Raw genomic sequence first — 22,386 nt, 5'->3', positions numbered from 1 at the left:
GGAAGGTCTGGTTAGAAGGAAGGTTAGGAAGTGAAAGTCACTTACTAAATTAAACATTTATTTCAAAAAAGGGCATTGGTTGCTCAAAGAAAAAATTAAGAAAGATAAAACATCAAAAATAAGATACAGTAGCACAGAAAGGAGCCAATTTACTGTGTTGTAATGGATGAATGCATGAATGATCTTTCTATGCATGTCTAATGTTGGAAATTTTATACAGCAGGTTATTTATGCATGCTACACTCTTTTGATGTCTTTTGTCTGTGTGAGCCTTTATTATCCTTTTTGGCTCAGGTTTTATTGGTTCTTTAGGTATACACTTTCAATTGTTTGATTTATTTTTGCTGTTTTTCAAGTGTGTGGATTCCTTCATATTCTTTTGAGAAATGCTCAGGAAGAATATACTTGGAAACAAGTTTGGTTTTGCACTTACAGCCTCATCTGGAAGCTAAAGCCAAAAGAAATATACGTTTGATCAATTTTACTTCAGTGCAAAAGGTATTAAAGCAACAAGAAACACCTTTCACTGTTTTGAAACCCATCACTAAACACTGCTGAAGGAATCACCCATGCCACTTTTTTTCCCCACTCAATAATGAAGGTTTTAATTTGTACCTTGCAATTTTCATAGTTTTTAATTGATGATTTGGTTTCATTTGCAAAAAAAAAAGGTAGATCTTGATACTTATTCTTAATTTCAGCCTCCCATTAAAAACAAGTTGGCTCATCAGCTAAACCTCTTTAAAAAAATTTACAGATCAACAGCCTATTTTTATAAAGGTGGTCTGTCTGTAGCAGGAAAGAGTAAGACTCATGGGGCCAGGAAAGGGCAGACTAAAATGTCTTTGACCTCTATAGTTCCAAGTCTGGAAATACTAAAATTAGCTTTTCTATTTCTAGTTCAGGGGTCAGCCAGAAACTATTGATATTGAATTGTGCTGGCCTAAGTAAGGTCTCCCAGCACCAGCTCAAGATCAATTATGGCTGTATTTTTCCTAGCCACAGGAGCCAGCAGAGAGCGTAACAGTGTAAAGAGATGGCTAAGTAAATTTTTATCAGCATACTTACCTTTCTTTATCTCTGAAAACACTGAAAATAAGAACTCAGCAATCATGCCTCACCCCCACCCAGTATTCTGCTGGAAAAAGTGGATTGCTTGCAATCAAGGCAGAATTGTGGGGAATACTTAGGAAGATATGGCCCTTCTCTTCTTTTACCCCAAACAGTATTATATGTTCTTGTGAGAGTCATCTCTACCCTTGCTTTCTGCCTGCTACACTGATTTCATGTTATGTTTCCAAACCAGCTTAAAGGTGCTGGTATCTGGAGAGGGAGTATTTTGATTAATTCCACCATATGGCAGCAAAGCATATAAGCTGTGTCATAATTCTGTATATGGCTCTTAGATTGGGGGTGATTCACAGCCCAATAGAATCAAAGTGTGCAGCTTCCATGTTGCTGTCTGCACATACCATGTACAAATACAACTACTCTCTCTCAGCCTTCTTCACAATCTGCTGTACACATGCTTCTCACCTAAATACAACATTACCTGATGGATGGGATGCACTGCTTTATCCATAGCCTCCAGCCACCTATAATACAACAAAAAGAATAGCTTAGTTTGGTAGAGCAGAACAGATATGCTTCACTGCCTCTTCTAATTCTTGCTGACATGTGCAGCATCTAAAGGAATGCACAATTTTCAGGACATATTCAAGGCTTTAAGTCAGAAAAGTAGTGGATTAAATCTAAATAAACAATGCTGACTCTCAAAAATATGTCTCAAAGCTTGCTGTGCAACAGATCGCAATAAATATAGGCAATATTCCAGACAAGGGAATCTATATATCAAAATATATAGCTCAAAATATAGTTCAATAGGTCAGGTTAATGATCACTCTTCTTGTCTTCGTCATAATGCAGATAACAAATCTATGGGAAATGTAAAAACCCCTGAAACTGGAAACTACAGAATAAAGCAAGCTATTTATTTGCAAAGTTATATTCTGTTGTGCTATGAATGACATAAAATTTGGAAATGGAAAATGCTCTGCTATTACAATGGTGGTTTATGTTAAGTAGTGAGATGATATAAAAAAATGGGTGTATGAACACCATAATGTCAACTTAATTCACAGCTTTATTTTGTTGACAATTCACAATAAAACAAAGAGGAAAATAAGATTAGATTTTAGTACTTTTTCAAAGTTATTACTCCTTTGCTCATATTACGGGTGATTTTAGTGTTGTCGTTTTGTCAGCTGTTGTCTTTGGGAAATGAAAAACAGTGCCTTTAAAGTCTAACTCTGTGTCAAACCTAAAGACATTGCTTCTTATCAGAACCAACATGCTTCTGTGGCACATTTGCATTTTAAAATGTAATTTAAAATGAAAATGTGACAGAGCAACAGAAAAGGAGATCAAGATAGGATTGTATTTATTACTAGCACTGTCCTTGCTGGGCAGAAGATAGACTGATAAGCAAGTTTACATCCACAGGAAAATTTACACTTCTGTTTGATTTAACAGTGGGAGAGAAGGCATGAAAACAGGGGCGAAGTTTTTGTTCTCAAGAGAAATCAAGAATTCAGGGGGGTAACAAAACATGAATGTTAAAGATTTTATTTAAAAAAAAAAGCTATGAAACTGAAAAATAATTTTTGAGGCTTCTGCAATTGAGAGTTAGAAACACTATCTTCACTGCTGCTGATAGATTTTTCATTTTTTTTCCCTAAGGGTCAAGGTAGGTATTGTGGACATCCTCCAAAGATTCAAACTCTTTCTCCCCACACTGGAATAACAAAACAGGTGCTGTCAAAAAAAAGATCACTTACCTCTTCATTTCTTGGTTGGAAGTTGCACAGAAGTAGAAAATCCTATTTCCAGCTTGAGGTATACATTTAAAAACAAATGGTTTACCCAGACTGGTGTCGACACCAATTTCTGCTCCTTCCAGCTTTGTTACTTCCAGGGGTCTGCATTTCCCTTCATCCTGCAATTAGAAAGAAGAAGTGCCCAAAGTTCACAACTAATATGAAACTGATCCCTGTGAGATGGGAATAAACTCAGGGAATAGTCAAAGTTCTAAAGCTCTTAAGCTTTTGAATCATCATATAGTTTAATGACCAGCAGTGCAATCAGAAAAGACAAACTAATCAAACACCCTCTGTCGCGGGTTCGGTTTGAACTGGGCGGAAACACCAATTTAGTGTAGTGGTTTGGTCCAAAATACTCATTACTGTTTATCTGCTGTGAGATAAGAATTAGGAGAAATGCAAAGCAGGCACCAAACTTGAAAGAATATAAAGAACTTTATTAACAGACCTAAAAGAAGAAAAAAAATAAAAATATTATACCACCTTCAGAACTCTCCTCCTCCCCCCACCTTCTTCCCTTCTCCCACTGACAATGTAAAAAGACAACCCTTAAGATGTTCAGTCTGTTTACCACTTCCATAATAACCTTGTTCAGTCCATTTAGAAAGAGAAGTCTCTTCTTGCTCATGCTATGAAAACATTATCACAACGAGACAGCCGCCCACTTCCAAATATTGTTCAGTCCATTTAGGAAGAGGAGTCTCTCTCCCTGCTTGTGAGTCCCTTCCCCCAACTTGCAGCTTTTCCCGCAACTGCTTTCGGGGGTCCACTCTTGAAGTTTTTTGGGGTACAATTTTAAGGTTGAGCCGTTCAGAAACAAAAACAGAGGCCCTTCTCCTTCCCTGGGAGCAAAGGGTCCTCCTCATCTTCATCATTAAGACTATCTCTGGGAGCATCTCTAGGAACTGAGGTTTCTCCTTTCCCATTTGGAGCAAAAGTCCTCATCTGGTCCATCTCTCCCTGTCCAAACGTCTCATGAAATTACAGCTGTGTCAGCATCTGCCTATCTCAGCGCAGGTGCTTTTGCTTACGAGTTGAACACTCCACCCCCCCATATCTTCATGAAATTACAACGGGATACTCTGATATATCATAGCTTCACAACAGAATTCCAGCTTTAAGCATCTCCTCTCTCTCTTCCCTCAGGTTTTCAGCTCTTCACAGCACTAAAAGGGTTAATCTCACCTTGGCCTTGCAGCTTTGCAGCTGGAATGTTGAATCTTTCTTATCGCAGTGGAGAGGGGGGAGAGCCGAGCCGCTCCGGCTGCCCACGGCAAGGCAGTGGGGGGGGTTCCACGGCTGGAACAGGTCCATCGGCTCCAGGATGGCCGTGGCCCGGCCCGGCCTGGCCCAAGCAGGGCCTGGCTGGGCCCGCTGGCCCCCACTCGGGGCCCGCAGCCACCTGTGCCAGCACGGAAATGAGAGAGAGCTTGGAGGGGGAGTTTGTCTATTCTTAAATGTGGATCACAGAGGTGATCACAACTTTAAGTGGCTTAAAGAATTGTCCATATTCAAACTGGCCAGCTGATAGGTTCTATCAGGTCCCAGAGGAAACTGTAAGCACCCCTTAGCAAGGACATCCCTTCCGGGACTATGCTTGCTAACCTATGACATCCTCTAAACTTGCATCGCTGTTTTTGCTCTCTTAATTGTTTCTAGTTCATCAGAAGCCGTATCTGCATGCAAAAAACTTTGTAGATATGTGTAGGTATTCCAAACATTGAGAGTGCAGCTGAGTGATACCAGGATTTTCAAAGTGCACTGAAGAATTTAGGATCATGGGTCTCTGCTAATCAATGGCAATGTTTGCATTTTGGTTTATGCTGAAGCCGTCACCTTATATGTATAGATACAGGCAAAAAAGACTTAAAATTGAAAATAGTGAGCATAATTTACAGCCTGGATTTCAGTTCCTTTGCAAAGTTGTTGTAAATATCAATGTGTTCGTTAACCTTCCCACACAATTCAGACAACCTTCAGTACAGAGCAATTCAAAACCCTTTTGCTTGTTCCTGATTGTGTCAAAGCTCTTTGAGACTGAAGGGCACTGCCATTATCTTTCCCTGTGGTTAGTAATAAAGAGCCATTAAGCTCCTTAATGCACATGGGTAGGTGAAGCAGTTTATCCCCACACTTTCTCAGCCCAGCTCCCCTTAAATACACATCTTAAAGGTGCACACATCTGGACAGTGAACTCTAGCTGCGTTTTAAAAAATATTCTTGGCCCCTTTCCTTTGAAGATCTTTGACTGGAGCTCTAACAATTGCATCAAATTTGGCAAGAATAAAATGAAAAAAGGGTGCTAATGCTGGAGCCTATGGAGAACATTAGTGCAGTTTGCAAAATACACAGATGGTGGAGTCTGATAGAATAAAATTGGCTGATCATTGAGAGTTAATAAATTTTGTCAGCAGGAGCTGAACTGTAATTAGCCCATGTAATTTTTTCTTAGCCTAAAAATAAACATATAGAGCCTTCAATGAAAAAAAATGCACCTTTGGGAATTAAATAGTTAAATACTTGATTGTATTCTCACTGGCACAAGTAATTATCTCTGTCATATATAATTCTTCTGTAGGAACAAAATACTACCTAATAATGACAAAAGTATAAATAAAAATTCATGAATACATTTCTTTAACATTGCAAAGACAGCATAACCAAAATATGTATTCAGATCAAAGTCCCATTCCTAGAGCAAAGCATGGCCAGTGCTGTGCCAAGGAGGTATTATTCAGGAGGATCCTGTCCATAGTCCTGAAGGCAATGGTCACTTTAGATACTGAAATGACTGACCACAATTACTGCCCATCCCTATAAACTTATTTTGTAAACATTTTCTGTGGCATCTAGAATTAATCTAAATAGAGGTTTCAGGTCATTAGTGGCATGACCAAATTTTTGACTGTCTTTCAAAAATATCTTCCTGGATGTGCCCCAGTGTTCTTAAAATACACATCCCTTAAATGAGACAGGAAATGGAACTTTTTTTTTTTTTTTTGCTTATTTCTCATTTGCCTAGCTTTCTCCATCATAGCTGATGTGTCCACAATCTTCCCTGGCACTCAGCATTTTCACCATCTATTATTTTCTGGTTTTCTCTGACCAGCTTCTCCTTGAGGTCTGGTGCTGCTTGCTTAGTATATCACTAAAATCATCTTCTCCCTATGTCTTTTTTTCTAATCACTGTATTTTGTGGTAGGCTCATTTTTTGGTTATTTAAGGGTATTACAGCTAAAGCCTGTTTACATTTACTCCTTCTTTGAGCTGGGCAGAGGAGAGACTAAGGCTTTTTATGTCTTTTTTCCTTACATCTATTTCCTTTTCCCTTGAGGAAAGGGCTTGCATATGTCAGTGAACAGGGAGCTCTAGACTCCAGAACTGTTTGTATGGCATTTTTTTGCCAGTAAAGATGAATTTATGTAGTTTTTAATTTTGTTTTGTTTTCAATAATTTACATCTAAACTAGAGAGAGTAGAAACATACTGAAGAACAAAACAATATGGGAGAAAGATTTAAAAGCTTCCTGATTTGAAGAACCTAATTATCCTACACCAAACAGTACTGGCTGTCAGACGAAGTACAATCAAACAGTCTTGTGGAATGATTAATATTCACATTCCAGTTGGTTCTTTTCTTGAGGTTGAGTGATTTGCTGCACAAAAAGTAATGAACAGTTTGCAGGACCAAGTCTCACAGGAAGAACTATTGATTGAGTTAAAATCTTGAACAACCTGAATCAGATCAAATAATATATCTGTGTATGACTTTCTGGGGGTCAGGGTATGCAATATTTTAGGCCAAAATTAACATGCGTATCATCAGCTAGCATTATTTATCATTTCTCAATAGAATAATACAGAGGATGTATTGGAGACAGTGGATTCAGCAGGTTCTTAAATGTTAATTGAAAAATATATTCTGGAGCTGTGGGAGCCACAGAAAACATAAAGAAATCAGATTATACACAGGCTCTATATAAAGTGGCAGCTTCCAGACTATGATGATACAGCTCCAAGCAAGAATGAAGAACAAATAGAAGTGATATCCTTATGAGCAATGGCTCAGACCTAAATCTATTTCTAGCTAAACCTTTTATGTAAAGTGCTTAGGCTTAGCAATGAACACACAGGCTTTTTCAAGAGAACAAAGGACTGAATATTTGTCATAGGTTGAAATGCTGTGAAGGCTCTGCTCTTGGCAGGCAGGGGATTTCTTTCTCGGTGTAATAATTGGACTCTATATACCACAGAAATGAAAATAATCTAAAAGCTTTTTTTTTCCTTCTCTCTTCTACTCTAATGGAAACAGGGATATGACCTAACATCTGATGATTTAGGTGATGTAATAGCTGTTTACCAGGTTGGGGTCTAATTGTTTTGGATGATAAGAAATGCACATCTTTGTTCTCGCTGCCCTCCCCTCAGCTTTGGGACACTTTGTCTTAGTCACTCACACTATGCCTAAGGGCTTCCTAAAGGAATTAAACTCGTGATCTTAAGAAATGAAAATCATAATTCTCTTTAAAAGTGACATTATTACATATGCTTACAATGAAGACTGACAAAAAGCACATTCCTGTCCTTCACTGCTGCCACAATAAGAGTGCTTCTCAAGAGTAAGTATTGCAGTTTTCTTATAACATGTTTCAGAACATTACAAACATGAATTATCATGAAGGCCATTTCTCTGAGACTTGGGACTACACATAAAAGTCAATTTGCTCTTTATTCACAGTTCAAGCTCTCACTACAGCTGAATCACTAAAACATGCTCTTTTCTACTGTCAGGACAATAGTTTCCAGTTTAACTATCCCTTCCAATTTAATTGCTCCTACTTCCTTCTTATTACAGCTTTTTCTTTTGACTTTCCTACTTGGAGTCCATAAAAAGTGCTGGCAGCAAACTCATACTCTTTAGATCTCTTTTCCTAACTACTATATTTCTACATCATTCTTAGCTGAGAGAATTGGAGAGTGAAATGGAATAAATGACAAATGTAATACGAGGACCTGATAGAGCTGGTTTGACTAGAATTCATCAGTCTCTGACTTCTGGAAAGGAAGTCTGCAATGGAGATAAATTGATAACACTTTCCTGTGTTAACTATTCCTGTTAACTGTGTTAACTATTTCTGTTGGAGACAGGCCTCTTTAGAGTTTCTCCTAGATGACAACTACAATGATATTTATTTCTTCATTTCCGTTCAGGTGCTAGATTAGTTATCTGCCTTGCTACCCTCTTTACCAGGGTCTACTTATGCCAAAGAGGCTGGATATAAGTCCTAGAAACACTGCAGGATAAAAATCAGAGAGGAGCTTGTTATACACAGTTTTTTTATTTATCCAGTCTTACTTAGCAAGACAGCAATGATGAACTGAAACTAGGAAGTTCTGGCTTTCAGTGGAACTTTTAGTGGTTTTGTAAAAGCCAGTATTAAATTTGCTGAACTCCTTACATGATGGATATTTGTAATGATGAATTTTGGGAAACAAGTTTTTGGCTATAATGCCTTCTTAATCCTTGTGTTTTCCTACTAAGCCTTGAACACTGTTAGCACTCTAGCAAGCATGTCCCAATGATAAATGAATGCATGCTCCACAGTCTTTAAAACACTCAATGGCCCATTTGTTCCTGGGTCCCAGAATTTATATTCCTTCTCTTTGATGAAATCACAAGACTGGTATTTTTTTATCCTGAAGGCTGCAACATATTTTAAGGTTTTCAAGTTAGCTGTCATGTTCTAAAAGTGACTTGCTGATGACAGCTCAGAGATTTAACTTGTTGAAGTGATGCTCTGCTGCTGTGAGGTAGATTGCTTTTTCTATCTTACTGGTCTCATGTAAAGCTGATCAAGACTTATTTGTCCTATACAGAAGTCTTCATCACAGACATTTTGTGGTCACTTCACAGCCCCTTTACTGTGCTGAGCAGCAAACGGTACTTTTAGAGGAGCAAATTTGCTATCTGTAAAGAAAGGATCAGTGCTTGGCTATATTGATGTGCTTTCAGCTTTCCCTGAAAAAATGTGTTAAGTTCAAGCACAAGAAACTTGTCTGCTTATACTTACCTTAGGGAAGGATTTAAGTGTACATTCATGTTTGTCTCCTCATAATTTCCACATATCTTTCCTTTAAGAGAAAAACTGGGCATGTTGAAAAATAAGGAAATAGCATGTTTGAGAAGATCCAGTGTTCTGGACAACAGGGAATCAGCCCTGTAGAATATATAGTGGAACTCCATGGTTGCCACATGTAGGCAAAAGAATTAGAAATCATTTATCTCTGCTGATCTCAGTAATTTACTAAAAACAAGGTTCTAACACAAAAATATCTCTGCTCTGAGGCGGCAAACACAGCTACAACCACTGAGGTGAAAAATATGTTTTAACTACTTCTATGGATTGTAGAGTCAAGGACAGTGGCAGCATCTGTTTGAGGGAAAAGAAAGTAACCTTGCATGTGAAGTGACTGAATATCTTGCAACAGCTATCACGTCACCACTGTGTGATTGGTTAGAGATGACTCTAGAAGAGCAGCAATTACATGGGAGAGCCAATGTAAAAAGCTCTAGAGATCTTCTTTTTGAGGTAGGCAGGAAGAGGAAAATTCAAGATGGATAATTTCTGGTTGTAGATTGCAATGATGTGGAAATCTAGCTCTCTGTGTTTGTTGATATGGACTAAAGCAGATATGAATCACCCTTTCCTTCTTCACTAAAAAAAGATTATATGCTACATTTCAGGCTTAAATAAAAGCCTAGTTGTCTTCTTACACAATTGGAAATCAGGCATGCCCTTGCTGGAGTCACTGGAAATACACCAATGTAAGTTGATGTTCTTAACAACAGAATGAAGATGAGTAAATTGATTACTCTGGCTAGTTTGCTGGATAGTGACAGACAGCTTATCCTGAATTTTTGTTCCCCCTGAATTATTCTTGCCTTCAATTAACTGTTTCAAAGAACATCTTAGATACAGTAAGTGGAGAAATTTTTCGTCCAGAATGAGAAAGGCCTGGAACATAACATTGCCAATTTAATCATGCAGCTGACATATAACATAAAAGCTGTGTTAAACTACAAACATTACTTGTAATTCCCTTAGAAAAAAAAGTGGGATGAGCAGTCTTCTTTTTATGTCCTGAGAGAAATCATACCAAAAGAACGAAGTACCAATGAGTACACTTGAGATCCCTCTTATTTCATTTGGGCATTGGATCTCTCAGTAGTGAAGAACTGTATTTGTATTTAAGCATCTTTCTCTCTCTCTTACTAAATGACTCTTCAGAGTACTCGTAAGCACATAAGGCAGTGAAGAAAATCCTTGTGTTTTCATCTCCTGAAATAGCGCCTCAATATTTCAGTGTATTCTTTGGAGTCCAGAGACAGAGCAAAAAAATGGTATGAAATAATTTAAAAAAGTATTTGAATGGCACTAGTCTTGGATAATGGAAGAAAATAAGCAGTAGTTAGCTGCTGCTATAAAGTATTTATGCAGTTCTTTAAATTTATTTACTCTTTTTAAGAAAAAGGAAATGCATATAGTTTGCATGATTGAAATATTTATTTTCTCAGTGCAATAAATAAGCTAGTTGAGGAACAAATGAATTAAAAGAAACCTACTAGGTAAAAGAAAGAAGTGAAAATGTAATTAAATCTTAGTGAATGTAAGATTATGGGGCACCTTCTAATCCTCACTCCAATTTATCTAACACTCTGTGATATTTAATTGATCAAAAACTGAAAAGTGTTTAAAAAGTATAACTAGATATCCATTTTTATGTTTCAGGAGTTTGATAATAGATTAGGTTATGATAAAATAAAATCTTCTCTCCAAAAGAATGTTTTTTAGTGTAAGTTTTTCACTTGGTTTTGTTTTGACACCAGAATATCTAGTGCTGAAATAAAGCACTGGCCAGACTGTTTTGTTGCATACCCAGTGGTTCTGCAGCATATTCCTGTTTAGATGGCTCATGTGTGTACAATGACAGATGCAGAGAAACAAGACTACCAGCTATTCTGCTGGAAATGTCAGGTGGATAGAGAACTGTAGAAGAGCACTCAACAAGACTCCTTTATACACCTCATGCGAAACCCTGTAGCGCTGATGTTATGCTGTAAATACCATAAGACAATGATCTCTAAATTTGAGTACAAAACTGCTGCACTTCATAATTCTGGGCACAGTTTGATTCCTCACCAGACACTCTCCTTACCTTCTTGTGTTTGTAATAGTGTAGGTAACCATTATGCTTCAGCACAAACCACCTCTTTCTCCAGCCCTTCAGTATTGCTGATTGTGTTCGTTTGTGCAGATATCCTCGGCAGGTAGGTCGGGGGGTGTTGGGGTAACGGCTGATGTCTGACCCCACTATCATAGTCAGGATATCAGGACCTAAACATATAAAATATTATATGTGAAAACATAAGTCAAAACTATAACCGTGTCAATATTTCTGAATACCCATGGAGGGTAAGGGAGCAGGAAGGTGGTATTCTATCTCATGCCCATATCCTCCCAATATAGCTTCTAGAAGCAACAAGGAGCAGAGCAGCAAGGAACCAAATTAAATCAAATGATATTTGGCCTTTTTTTAACCCAAATTCAGGAATAAAACTGATTTTGTGTTGAGGACTAGTACTGGAGCCAGCTATCTGAAGACACCTCTAAAATAATTTTTTGTGACCTATCTTTGTGAGAAGCATCTTTGCTACTTGTGTGTTTTATCAGCTAGGAAAAGTAATTCAATTTCCTTCCTCAAACGGGTGTACATAAATTGAGGTTTAACCAAAAATTGCTAAGAATGCTCTTACGGGCACCTTCAGTCTCAGTCATCTTACACATGCACTTGAGAATTCTTTATTTTCCATGTCTTGGAATATTCTAACCTTTTCTGTGCCCCTCACTGAGGAGGGTGGCTGTTGGAGCCTAAGATGGGCTAAAGAATCTACTTATTATTTGCAAAAGGCAAGCACTCAGAAGAGATGATGGATTGCTAGATTTTAAAAAATACGTTATCTTCATCATCAATGAGATGCAACATCACAATATTTGCTGACAGTATCAATATATCTATGATTTTGACCCTAAAGGCCTAAAATTCTGATTATATCAATGCTAAACAGCAGGTGGTAATGCCTGAAGGCATATTGAGAAATGTGACTATGATTATGACTATGTTATCTGCAAAACATTTGCTGGATTTCTTTTTTGGGGGCACCTGACTTCGGGAATGCTGTTGGTGTCCCAAGATGTAATCCACAGGGTGTTCTCTGAGGAGTTAAAAATACCAGTAATCAGAGATTTCTCTGCTAAAACACTAAACATTCTCTTAAATATAACAGTATGAATGGCACCTGTATAATTAAAGAACATGATACGTGCCAAGTTAAATTTGTCACTGTCTTCTAAAAGTATTTTAATTTATTGAATTTCCCATAAGCCTTTGTCAAAACTTTATCTGGCATAAATAAGGGAATGGCAGTAAATTAATTTTTGGCATGCAAATGTGGCTATCTTTGGGTTTTAATCATTACAATTCTAGGAAGAATATACATGACAAATATCGTTGACTCTGTTTCTGTGGTGGTGCAAAAGGATGCCTCATGAAATAAACTCTCTGATCTCCTGACTAGACTTCAAGTCTTGGCGACAGAGAACTGGAAGGAAGATGTGAAGTCTCTCCCCGAGGAAGTATAAGGCATAAATAAGGCATTTGTGCCTCTACAATCACTTTCAGGACTTTCGTAGTCACTTTCTTTATAACAGGAGAGCCAAAACGATTACTGTCACATGCTCTTAGGGGAATGTTTTTCTTATGTGTCCAGAAAACAAGGTCTAGATAAAAAAGTGGCCTCAGCAATACTACTGTATTAAATACTAATGCATTAAACTATTAATTAAGATTTTGTTGCATACATCACCCAATTTGTCTGAACGTATCTGGAGCATTAAACAGGAAATCTGACCCATTCATTTAATTTATTGTGATCTCGGAATTACCTTTCCTTGCCAGATTGGCAGCTTCTGAATGTGGCATGCTGGTGACATCAGTTCCATTGACTGCTATCAGAATATCCCCAACTTGTAGCCCTGCTTCTTCAGCTGCACTATCTGGAATTTTAAAAAAAGAAAAAAAGAAAGAGAAAAAGAAAAAGAAAAAGAAAAAAAGAAGCAAACAAAAACCCAAACCACCACCACCAACAACAAAACCCCCCCAAAAATTTATTTAGAACTAGGATATCAAGCGTGTCTATATGATCATGCTTTTCTAGGAAAACAAGTATCTGTTCAACCAATCAAGGATTATGTTTTAAGGCCTTCATGATGTTGGCTTGGAGGTGGAACAAGCTTTATTGAGCAACCTATAACTCATCTGTAAATGAAGCTTCAGTGTTTGGATACTGATGCAGCCCTAGAAAATCACTGGCAGTGGAGAAATTTCATTTAAAATGCCATTAGGATTTAAATGCTTTTAGATACAAATAGACATTTCAGTATCTGAGAATTTTGGCCTGAAGTGCAGACAAAAATCTGACGCAAAGCTCAGTCGAGTCAATAGAAAAAAATAATTTATTATTCTGATAAACTTTGAATTTAACCCCAAAAGAGTACCTTCTGTACTGATATTTTTCTTTGCTGGTTAATAGAATTTGGAGATAGCATTTTGAGGATTTTTGGCTTTAGGAAGAAATTACATGGTAAGTAAAAAAGGTCCCAGTGAAGGAAGAACTGAATCAGATTTTTAATGCATCACCTTTTGTTTATAGCACATTAATTCCTAATAAAACAGTGCTCAGACACATGCCAGCCAGGAATGGAAGCAAACTAGTGAGATGATAAATATGTTCTATTCATGGACACCAATACACAGTTACTTAAATCTCAGCTACAAATTTCTCAGATACAGTATTTATCTTCTTGTTTATAAATAAGCATTCCTAATGTACTGTGAAAGAATGTTTTTGGAAAATATTATTCCATGTTCTTAACATTTAATGTGTTGCGGTGCAAGTGGCTGTGGCCACAATGACCCCAGAGGGAACAACAGAATTTGAGTTTGGTAGTCAGGCACTGATGTTTAAGGACAACCTCTATGGTGAGGGCGTGTCCCCACAATCCTTTGTTTCTCTGATTTGCTTGTTGCAAGTTGATTGCTTTCTAGTCTCCCCTCCTAGTTTTATGTATAAGCTCATAAATACTTATTCCCTTAGTTGATTATGTATTAGTTCTGGAAAGTTCTGCGTTACTTGATGTCCCATTGGTTGTTCCCTGTTACCCCTCCTACAACCATTCCCCATTGGTTAATTCCCTGTGAACTCCTCCCCTCTCTCCCTTCCCTATTGGCTATCTCCCCTTTCTCCACCCCGTTCTCTTCTACTATAAAATCCCTGGACCCTTTGGTTAAACCTGCTCTTTGTCCTTGATCCTTCACCTGGAATAGATGTGCTCATGGAAACCATATGGAAGTGCCTCCTTCTTCTTTGCCTCTGCCTGCATGCCTTTACAGCCTAGTTTGGCACTAGCTCCCTCGGGTGAGGAGCTCTTGGTACCTGCAGAATCGCTATCGGTGAGGGTGCAGCCCGACCTCCAGGGCTTCCCCCTGGCTCAGCGTGCCCTCATTAATGTATGCTTTTAAAGATTTTGTACCCCATGATGCAGTAAGTGTGACCCTTCAGTGTATTTCTGATAATGTTTAGAAATTGTAGGGATAAGATTAGTAAAAGCTTAACAACAAACAAGCAAAATAAAACGCTGGTCCACTCTTACGTGTATTAAAAATTATTTGGAAATTTGCAAATGTCAGAATGTTTTGGGTTGTGCTGGCCTTGAGCATTCCATATGAATGCTCAAGACTTTATGACCATAAGTGGTCTGTAAAATACTATTAAAATATTCATTAAAGAATCATAGAATGGTTTCAGCTGAAAGGGACCATAAAGATCATCTAGTTCAATCCCCTTCCACTCGACTAGGTTTCTCAAAGTCCCATCTAATCCTGCCTTGAACTTTTGAAGGGATGGGGCATCCACAGCCTCTCTGGGCAACCTGTGCCAATACCTCACCACCCTCACAGGGAAGAATTTCTTCCTAATGAAATGAGTTACATTTTGAGAAAACATAATTCTACAAGTTTGTCTGAAAAAAACTATTTTCTTATATGTTGTCACTGTTCTAAAGCCAACTGCATTTTGAAAACAGGATACAAATAAAAGAGTAATATAAAATGTGAGTAGCTGTATTTCATTTTAACTAGTAGGGATAAATCGGTAAGTGTTAGAGTTACTGCTGTATGCATGACCAATGATTTTATTTGTACTTAAGTAAAGAACTTATGAACTCAAAGGCCTCTGAATTCACAAGCTTTCCCAGTGTTGTCAGGATGATAGACAACCTCATACATAAGGCTTGTAATGGTGACAGCTATTCTCAGATGCCTTGCCAGAAGGCATGCTCTAGCCTTCTTTCTATGGGATGTTTTGCATAGTATCTGCTTTTTTAGTAAGAATCTATCACAGTCTCCAGTACCTTCTGCTCCTTCTCTAATTCTGCTGTTCCTGCCCTGAGATGCAGAGCAGTACAGCAAGCAATGCTCTAGATTTGGATGAGCCAAGGTCTTAGGCAGCAGTAAAATGACACTGACTGCCTGCGTCTCATTCTCTCTGCAATTAATGACTGAGTCAGCTTTTAGCCAGATTTCTAAGCTTGACATTATGCACAGAGCCAACGAATTCAGAGAGCTTTAAGTGGTGACTTGCAAGATCTCATTCCTGACCGAAAGTGCCAACGCTATTATTTAAGGCACAGTAAGAAGCTCATTCTTCCCTGGAAGCAGTATCTTACATTTCATCTTTGTTGAACATCATCTGCCATTTTTTTGCTCACTCACTTGCATTTTGGAGTTTTTTTGGGGCTCCTTACAATCATCATAAATCCCTGAGGAAGTTAACAGCCCACCTGTCAAGACTGACAGATGCCTCAAGGGATCCAGGCAGAAGTGTACCCAGTCAATAAGATTTATGGAAATATTAGAAGGATCACTGCATCTTCCTTTTCATTTTTAAAGGCCTATTGTCACTCATGGATGGCAGCCCACAAAAGTTTTAGACTTTACATCTGGAGTGAGGCTGAATGCAGGCATGTGCACACGGTATGAAGTAACATGCAAGAAGGCAGTGGAGTCTGATTTACCCCTAGGGATAGTGGGGCTCTAAGACAGTTGTTCATGAGCAGTTCATGAGCTATTAAACACTGTGCACCCACTAAGTATGGAAATTATTGTGTACATGTATATTATAAATTAATATAAAGCAGATGTTCTATACTACGTAGCTCATATCATGTAGATACATATAATATCATTATATCGGATAATATTTTTTTTAATATATTTTCACAGGAGAAATTAACTAGTAGAAACACAACTTACTTGTATCAACTTCAGTCACAAGGATAGGCTTTGAGAACTGGATCCTGAAACCCCAAGGGTAATTGCCAGTTCCTTTAGCGATCTTCACAGTTCTTTCTCGAACTGGAAATAGGAAGAAAGATACCCTTTTTCTCTACACATTCAATTTAATAAGCAGCAGCCTGTTTTTAAAACTTTTTGTAGGCAGTGAATGTTACTTATTCTGCTAGTGATTGGGGTGCTTTCAGTATCACTCCTGGCTGTTTACTGCTGCCTCAGACGGTGACACCACTCACACTGTGACCGACCAAGTATCATTCATGTTAGGGCACAGGCAAACAGCATTTTGAATTAAGTGCCTGGACTTTGTAATGAAGAGCTGAAATATTCAGGTATTCCACTCTACTGATTGTGTTCTGGGAGAGAAAAACACTCATGCTCTCTGTGTCAGACCTCTATGCTGCAAATACAAAATACACTCTAATTTACCAAATGGGTTTAAATCTGTTTCTTGTAAATCTGTTTCATTCTTTTTATATTTCATAAGGTATCTATCTTTTGGATAGTTGTTTCTTCTCCTTTTGCTTTTCCTTCCACTCCACACTCACATTGCCTTCCAATCCTGTAGTCCAACCTCCCCAACCACAGTGGTATCTTCTGCCAAGGGGGGCTGAAAACCCTTTCAACTCAGCAGAATTTAACACTTAACGGGATAAGCCTCAGTAAAAAGGAATATCAGGGTCTAATTGTAAACTTCCATCTTTTTCTCAGGGTCTAATAGGTATTATTATTGTGACTTAAAGAGCCTGGTTCTTTAGCAAATCTTATGTGTATGAAGGATTTCAGTGTAAATTGGATTTCTTGGAGTGTCTGTTTTTCATCATTTGACTGTCTTACTGTGTTTTTTCTTAATGGATGCCAATTTAACAGCAATTTATGACAACTGGTTTTTTTTCAAATTGTGTATTATTTGGAAGACAGAAATTGCTTTAAAGGTTACTTTACCAGCAGGCCAATTGATGTTTTCTGTACAAAACAGATACTTCAATACTGACTAACTATCTTGCGGAAGTTCTGAGCTCTCCCCTGGGAGAACAAGCAACCAAAATGGTTTTCCAGAATATTCTCATGTATGTTAAGGGAAATTTTTCGTATCACAAGACTTACAGAGCACATTTGTCTTCTCTCATATTCTGAATGATTTATGAGCTCCAACAAAGAACAATTTACTGGAAAGTAATAAATAAATATATAAATAAATAAAACACAGGGGTGTTTTGGCCTGTCTTAGTTCTTTGAACTTTCATGTGTTTCTTTGAACTGCGAAGTGGAGGAAAACCTCCCATCCCCCAGAAAAAGTTGTTCACTATATCTGTTTGCACAGATTTAAACTACAAATAGAATAATCCTTCATACTCATAGCAAATGACTGTTTTCTTTCTGGATTGACTATGTCTGAAAGTTTGTTGTAAAACAGATTTTATGTCCATTGTAATACTTTATAAATATCTCAGTGTGATTTTGCCATGCTTGAAGAAGTCATAGAATTACATTTCCTCTACCATTATCTCATGAGGTTTAGTTACAACCTTTTACCAGTTAAAATTTTATCAAGTAATGATGATATTTTGCAAGACAATAGCTAAATAAGAACTACTTATGTATTTTTTAAATAATCTTTTTGATTCTTGGGTTGCTCCTTTTCCTGTCTTAAGCATAAGGGACCAGCACCTTCTCCAAAATGTCAATCCCTTGAAATCCTCAGAGTGCCCAAAATTAATAAATTTTTATGACATTTATTACCTGTTGCTCTAGCCAACTTACTTGCCACTGGTCTAGGTCTTTTGCTGAGACATCTAGGGCTGTTATCTGGAGAGACATCATCTCCTCTGAAAACCCAGGAAGCAGAATGAAAGTTTTCTGTATAAAAACCTCTGTCCTCATTTTCAGAATATAGTCCCAGATCTACTGATCGAGCATCCTCTGAATTTACTGTCATGACGATAAAGCAAGTAAAAGTTATGTCAATAGGGAAAATGCATGAAGAATAAGAGACCTCATCCAGTCAGCATGGAAGAATCACCACAAGCTTCTTAATGAACTCTTTGTAATGTTTGTACTGAGTTCTCAATTTTGTTGCTGTTAAAGGAGAAGTCTGCAAGGATTTCCAAATATAAGATCACAATACTGGAGGCTAATGCACGTTCGGCTTGAGTAAGAAGTGAAGTCTTAATGCAAATGGTCAAAACAGGAGCTGCACCTCTTTAAGATACATCTGGCTGTACCTAGCTCTTAAGCTATCTTATATGACCCATCTGATTAGGAAATCAAACAAATCTTCTAGAAATTTGGTATGAGTTCAGTGCGTATCAGAAGACAAAAGAGAAGACGAAAAGCATCTTCTATGACAGGGGCATTGATGACCGTATTTGCTGTTTGCTTAGTCTTATCTCTTCCAGACATGTGGAGTTTTGTTAAAAAGGAGGTAAGGAAGTAAGTTTGTTGTAAATAAGGTGTTTTTTTCCTTTTAACATAGAACTTCTGGCTAGTTCCCTCATAGGCTGTTGAATATTTGTATGATGTGTTATCCTGAGGATTTTCAGATTCATCTTTTATAATAATTTACATTCACAATGTCTTGCAATGAGTTCACATGGAGATGGAGAACTGTAGTTCTCTGCTAACGTTGAGACGCTTAAGGCAATAGGATGTCAGGCAGCTGGCAGGTTATAAACAGCAAGTTGAATGTAAAGGAAAAGCCTGTGTAATAGTCTGACAACATCCCAAGTAGACCAGGAGCTGCAACTTCAAAGCTAAGACTGGATGGTGAAAGTCATATATAAATATATATCATCAGATGTTGTGCTAACAGATAGACCGGAAATATAAATTTTTTGAGAGGAAAAAACCATCATGTTCCTTTCAGTATGAAATGCCTGGTAATGCAGCTAGATTTAATGCCGCTGGAGGAAGGATCTGTTTGCATTGTTTATCCTGTGTTTGATGTAAAACAATTCCCAGTTTAAAAACAGAGAAGATAAAAATTGACCTTTATTTAAGGTTATATTTGTTTGGGAAGTCACTTCCTGAATATGTCTAAGTGGCAGCTCTTTGTCACTTAGAAAATGTGGTCAATTGTGTCTGTCTAGACAAATATTCCACATCCACTGTCTTCTCCCTTACTATGCAGAAAGTATGAAATGACATACTTAATTACATAAAAAGCTACTAGTAAATAGACAAATAAATAAATATTACTATGCTGATATGTTTAAAGCTCCTTTTACCTTGCTACCATGAATGCGTAAATTAAGAAAACCTAGACTAGCACCAAACAACTCAGTACAGTACAGTATTTTGCCAGTTTAATGCTGTATTTTTATAATTGTAGTAGAGTTAGAGTAGGTTAAAATGTAACAAATAGGCAAAACTATAGATGCTGCCATGCTGACAGTATGGAATTATGCCAAAACATTTCTTCTCTCCTTGAGTTTTTGGAACAGATGTCAAACAGGCATGTCACAAACAAGTGCACTGAAATTCTTCCCAGATGCTGGACGTAAGAATGTTAGGAGCTGCTGCTTCCATATGTCAATCAGAGTTGTCTCAAGTCTGTGAACAAGAGGGAACAGTCTAGCTACCAAACAAAAAGGGACAGAAGTCTCAGGCCTGTGGCATACTATCTAAAATTACTAGATGTGAAAATCTGTGACAGAATTGTCTGCGCAGTCACCTGTTCTGGAGACCACTTTGGGTTTATGCCACGTGCTACCCAAAGCTTTGTCTCAAGGAAAGCAATTCTAGCTCTTGCAACTTGTTCTTTTTTGACTTGTTTTCTTAAAAATATATATATGCCTTCTCTATGAAACCAACATATGCCTGACTTAGTAAAATCTATGGTCCAGCTTTATATTCAAGAGACATTACTGTTGAAATCAAGGAACAGTTTACTCTGATGTGTGTAACTTCTGGTAGGTTTTTTTGAGCTCAGGTGGTTTGACAAGATAACTTTCTAATCTTATTACCGTGACCTAGAATTTGTTTTAGGGGTGAACAATGAAGACTGCTACCAATAAACAGCTTTTTTATTTCCATGTGAAATGTCAGTCATTCCTGCTCCTTTGTTAACAGGTATTAAAACCTTAGGGATTGGCTCACCTACCTGAATATAGGTGCCCTGTACCATATTAGATGCCTTATGATATCCTGCTTGCTGTTCAATTACTACTTCAAGAAGGCTTGGGTTCCCTGCTGGTTCACATATCTCAGGTCCCTCTTGGTATCCCAGCTGGCAACTGAAATCTGTGTTTAGGCAGTGAATTGAGGCTCTGTTTGATGTAGGATTTACCTCTTTGGTACAGGCATGGAACATATTAGTTTATCATCTGTTGGACCTGTGCTGAAATCCTAGAGTTCAGAGTCTTCTACAGGTTTGTATTTTCCCTTCTTCAAAGAGGAGGTTATGTATCTACAAATTAAACTTCCTGTACCAAAAGTAGTCATTGTAGCACAAAATATTTCCACAGGGAAGTGCACATTTCTTCATCTCTACAAAGGATTTCTTTTATTACTAAAGTAGCAAAACAGGAGGCGAGGTAGTGTCAAGTAAGAAGTACCATGTATGTTCCCCCTAGACTGTGCAATCCTTGCTTGGTGGCTCCATCTGCATGAAATGTAAATTCACTAAGTAGTTCATCTTAAAAATTCCTTCCCATGCAGTTAAGCTGATGAATTTGCATGTGGCAAGGTGACAAATTTCTTAAAGAGACAGTTACGGGTCACAGTGAACGACATTCTAGGCAACAAGCCTGGATTAAAGTTGGAGCACCTTTGTGAGTAGAGAAAGACTCCCAGCTCAGCATGGCTTTGACATAAGTAGATATCAGGATTATGATTTTTGTTATAACCTCAAACCTGTTGCCACATGATTACATGTTTGTGCCTAGAGTTTGTCTTAATATTTAAACATATTATTTGAACATGTTCTACCATGAACATGCAAGGTAGAATAAACTTTTTTTTAGTCAGATTGATTGCTTAACCAAGGAGAGAGGATGAATCATATTAGTCATGATAATGACTAACACAGACACTCAATGAACTGGAGATCAATTTCCTTAGCTGAAAACCCTGTCGTAATGTCAATCACACAAAGGGGAAAGATCACAAGTGTAAGACTAATGTACTCACTTGAACCCTCAGTGATTGTGCTGTTTATGGAGCTTCCTCCAGTAGAACTGCATTTTTTGCTATCTTTGAACTGTTTCCGTTTTCTGGCCCACTGGTCTATTGCATCTTCCTGGGAGCTGTCGCTCGCTCTGGTGTCTTTCTTCAAAGGTAACTTTCTGGTTTTATTCATTTCTGATTTCAAGTCTAAGTTATAACCAGATGTTTTTTGTGAGTAATATGTGACACAACTTATGTAAGTATTTTTGCTGTTTAATATTTCCACATTCTAAATACAAGAATAATCTAACCAACATATAAATGAAAATACCAAATAATAATGAAAATATTCAGAACGTATATGTTTTAGACTAATTGAGGCCTTTATGCAGAGGGAAGTACAAGTGCCTTTAGTTAAATACCTACATAGCCATTTGTACATCACTATTTTAATGCAGAAACTTGTAAATTGCTCATGGATCTTATTTAACATGCTCATACATTTTCGAAGTGGTCAGTATAGGTAGATATAAAAAACTCCTATTTGAATACTAATAATCTTGCAAGACATGCATGAAGATTTTTCTGGTTTAGATTTCTTTCTAGTTAAAACAGAATAAACTTGTTGTATTATTATTTCATGTAAAACAACAATTGGAAAACAGATTTTGTGTTACATTCTGTTCTGAAAAATGTGACTGTAGCCACTGGCAAGGGCACATAGGGAGAAAGTCCAGCCTCCACAGACTCCCTGGAGGACTGTGTAGGTGCACTTATGGCTGTACAGTCTCTTTCTGGCTTCAGCCAGATCTTCATCACTGACATATGTAACTGAGCCAGGCCATTCCAGGACACTATTCCAGACCATTGCTGAGAGTTACGAAACCTATCTCTTGCAGTGCCCTTGTACTGCTCTTTGCATGGGTCTTTTC

The 22,386-nt window shown here is 37.7% G+C and overlaps 1 protein-coding gene across 5 annotated transcripts in view; it reads right to left on the bottom strand.

Annotated features, from left to right (window-relative positions):
• Positions 1–22,386, bottom strand: part of LOC116438438 — a 42,364-nt gene that overhangs the window by 4,855 nt on the left and 15,123 nt on the right. For 4 of the 5 annotated variants that reach the window (XM_032097377.1, XM_032097379.1, XM_032097378.1 and 1 more), the window contains exons 4-10: positions 21,479–21,661; positions 18,113–18,280; positions 16,310–16,411; positions 12,883–12,993; positions 11,096–11,274; positions 2,838–2,995; positions 1,553–1,595 (exon numbers count right to left, since the gene is read on the bottom strand). In XM_032097377.1, the coding sequence (XP_031953268.1) occupies positions 1,553–1,595; positions 2,838–2,995; positions 11,096–11,274; positions 12,883–12,993; positions 16,310–16,411; positions 18,113–18,280; positions 21,479–21,661 (944 nt within the window). The remainder of the gene's footprint in view (positions 1–1,552; positions 1,596–2,837; positions 2,996–11,095; positions 11,275–12,882; positions 12,994–16,309; positions 16,412–18,112; positions 18,281–21,478; positions 21,662–22,386) is intronic. The other variant, XM_032097381.1, reaches the window with a different exon arrangement.

Source organism: Corvus moneduloides, chromosome Z (assembly GCF_009650955.1).
Source record: "Corvus moneduloides isolate bCorMon1 chromosome Z, bCorMon1.pri, whole genome shotgun sequence".
Lineage (NCBI taxonomy): Eukaryota > Metazoa > Chordata > Aves > Passeriformes > Corvidae > Corvus > Corvus moneduloides.
This window is presented reverse-complemented; position numbering and strand designations above follow the sequence as displayed.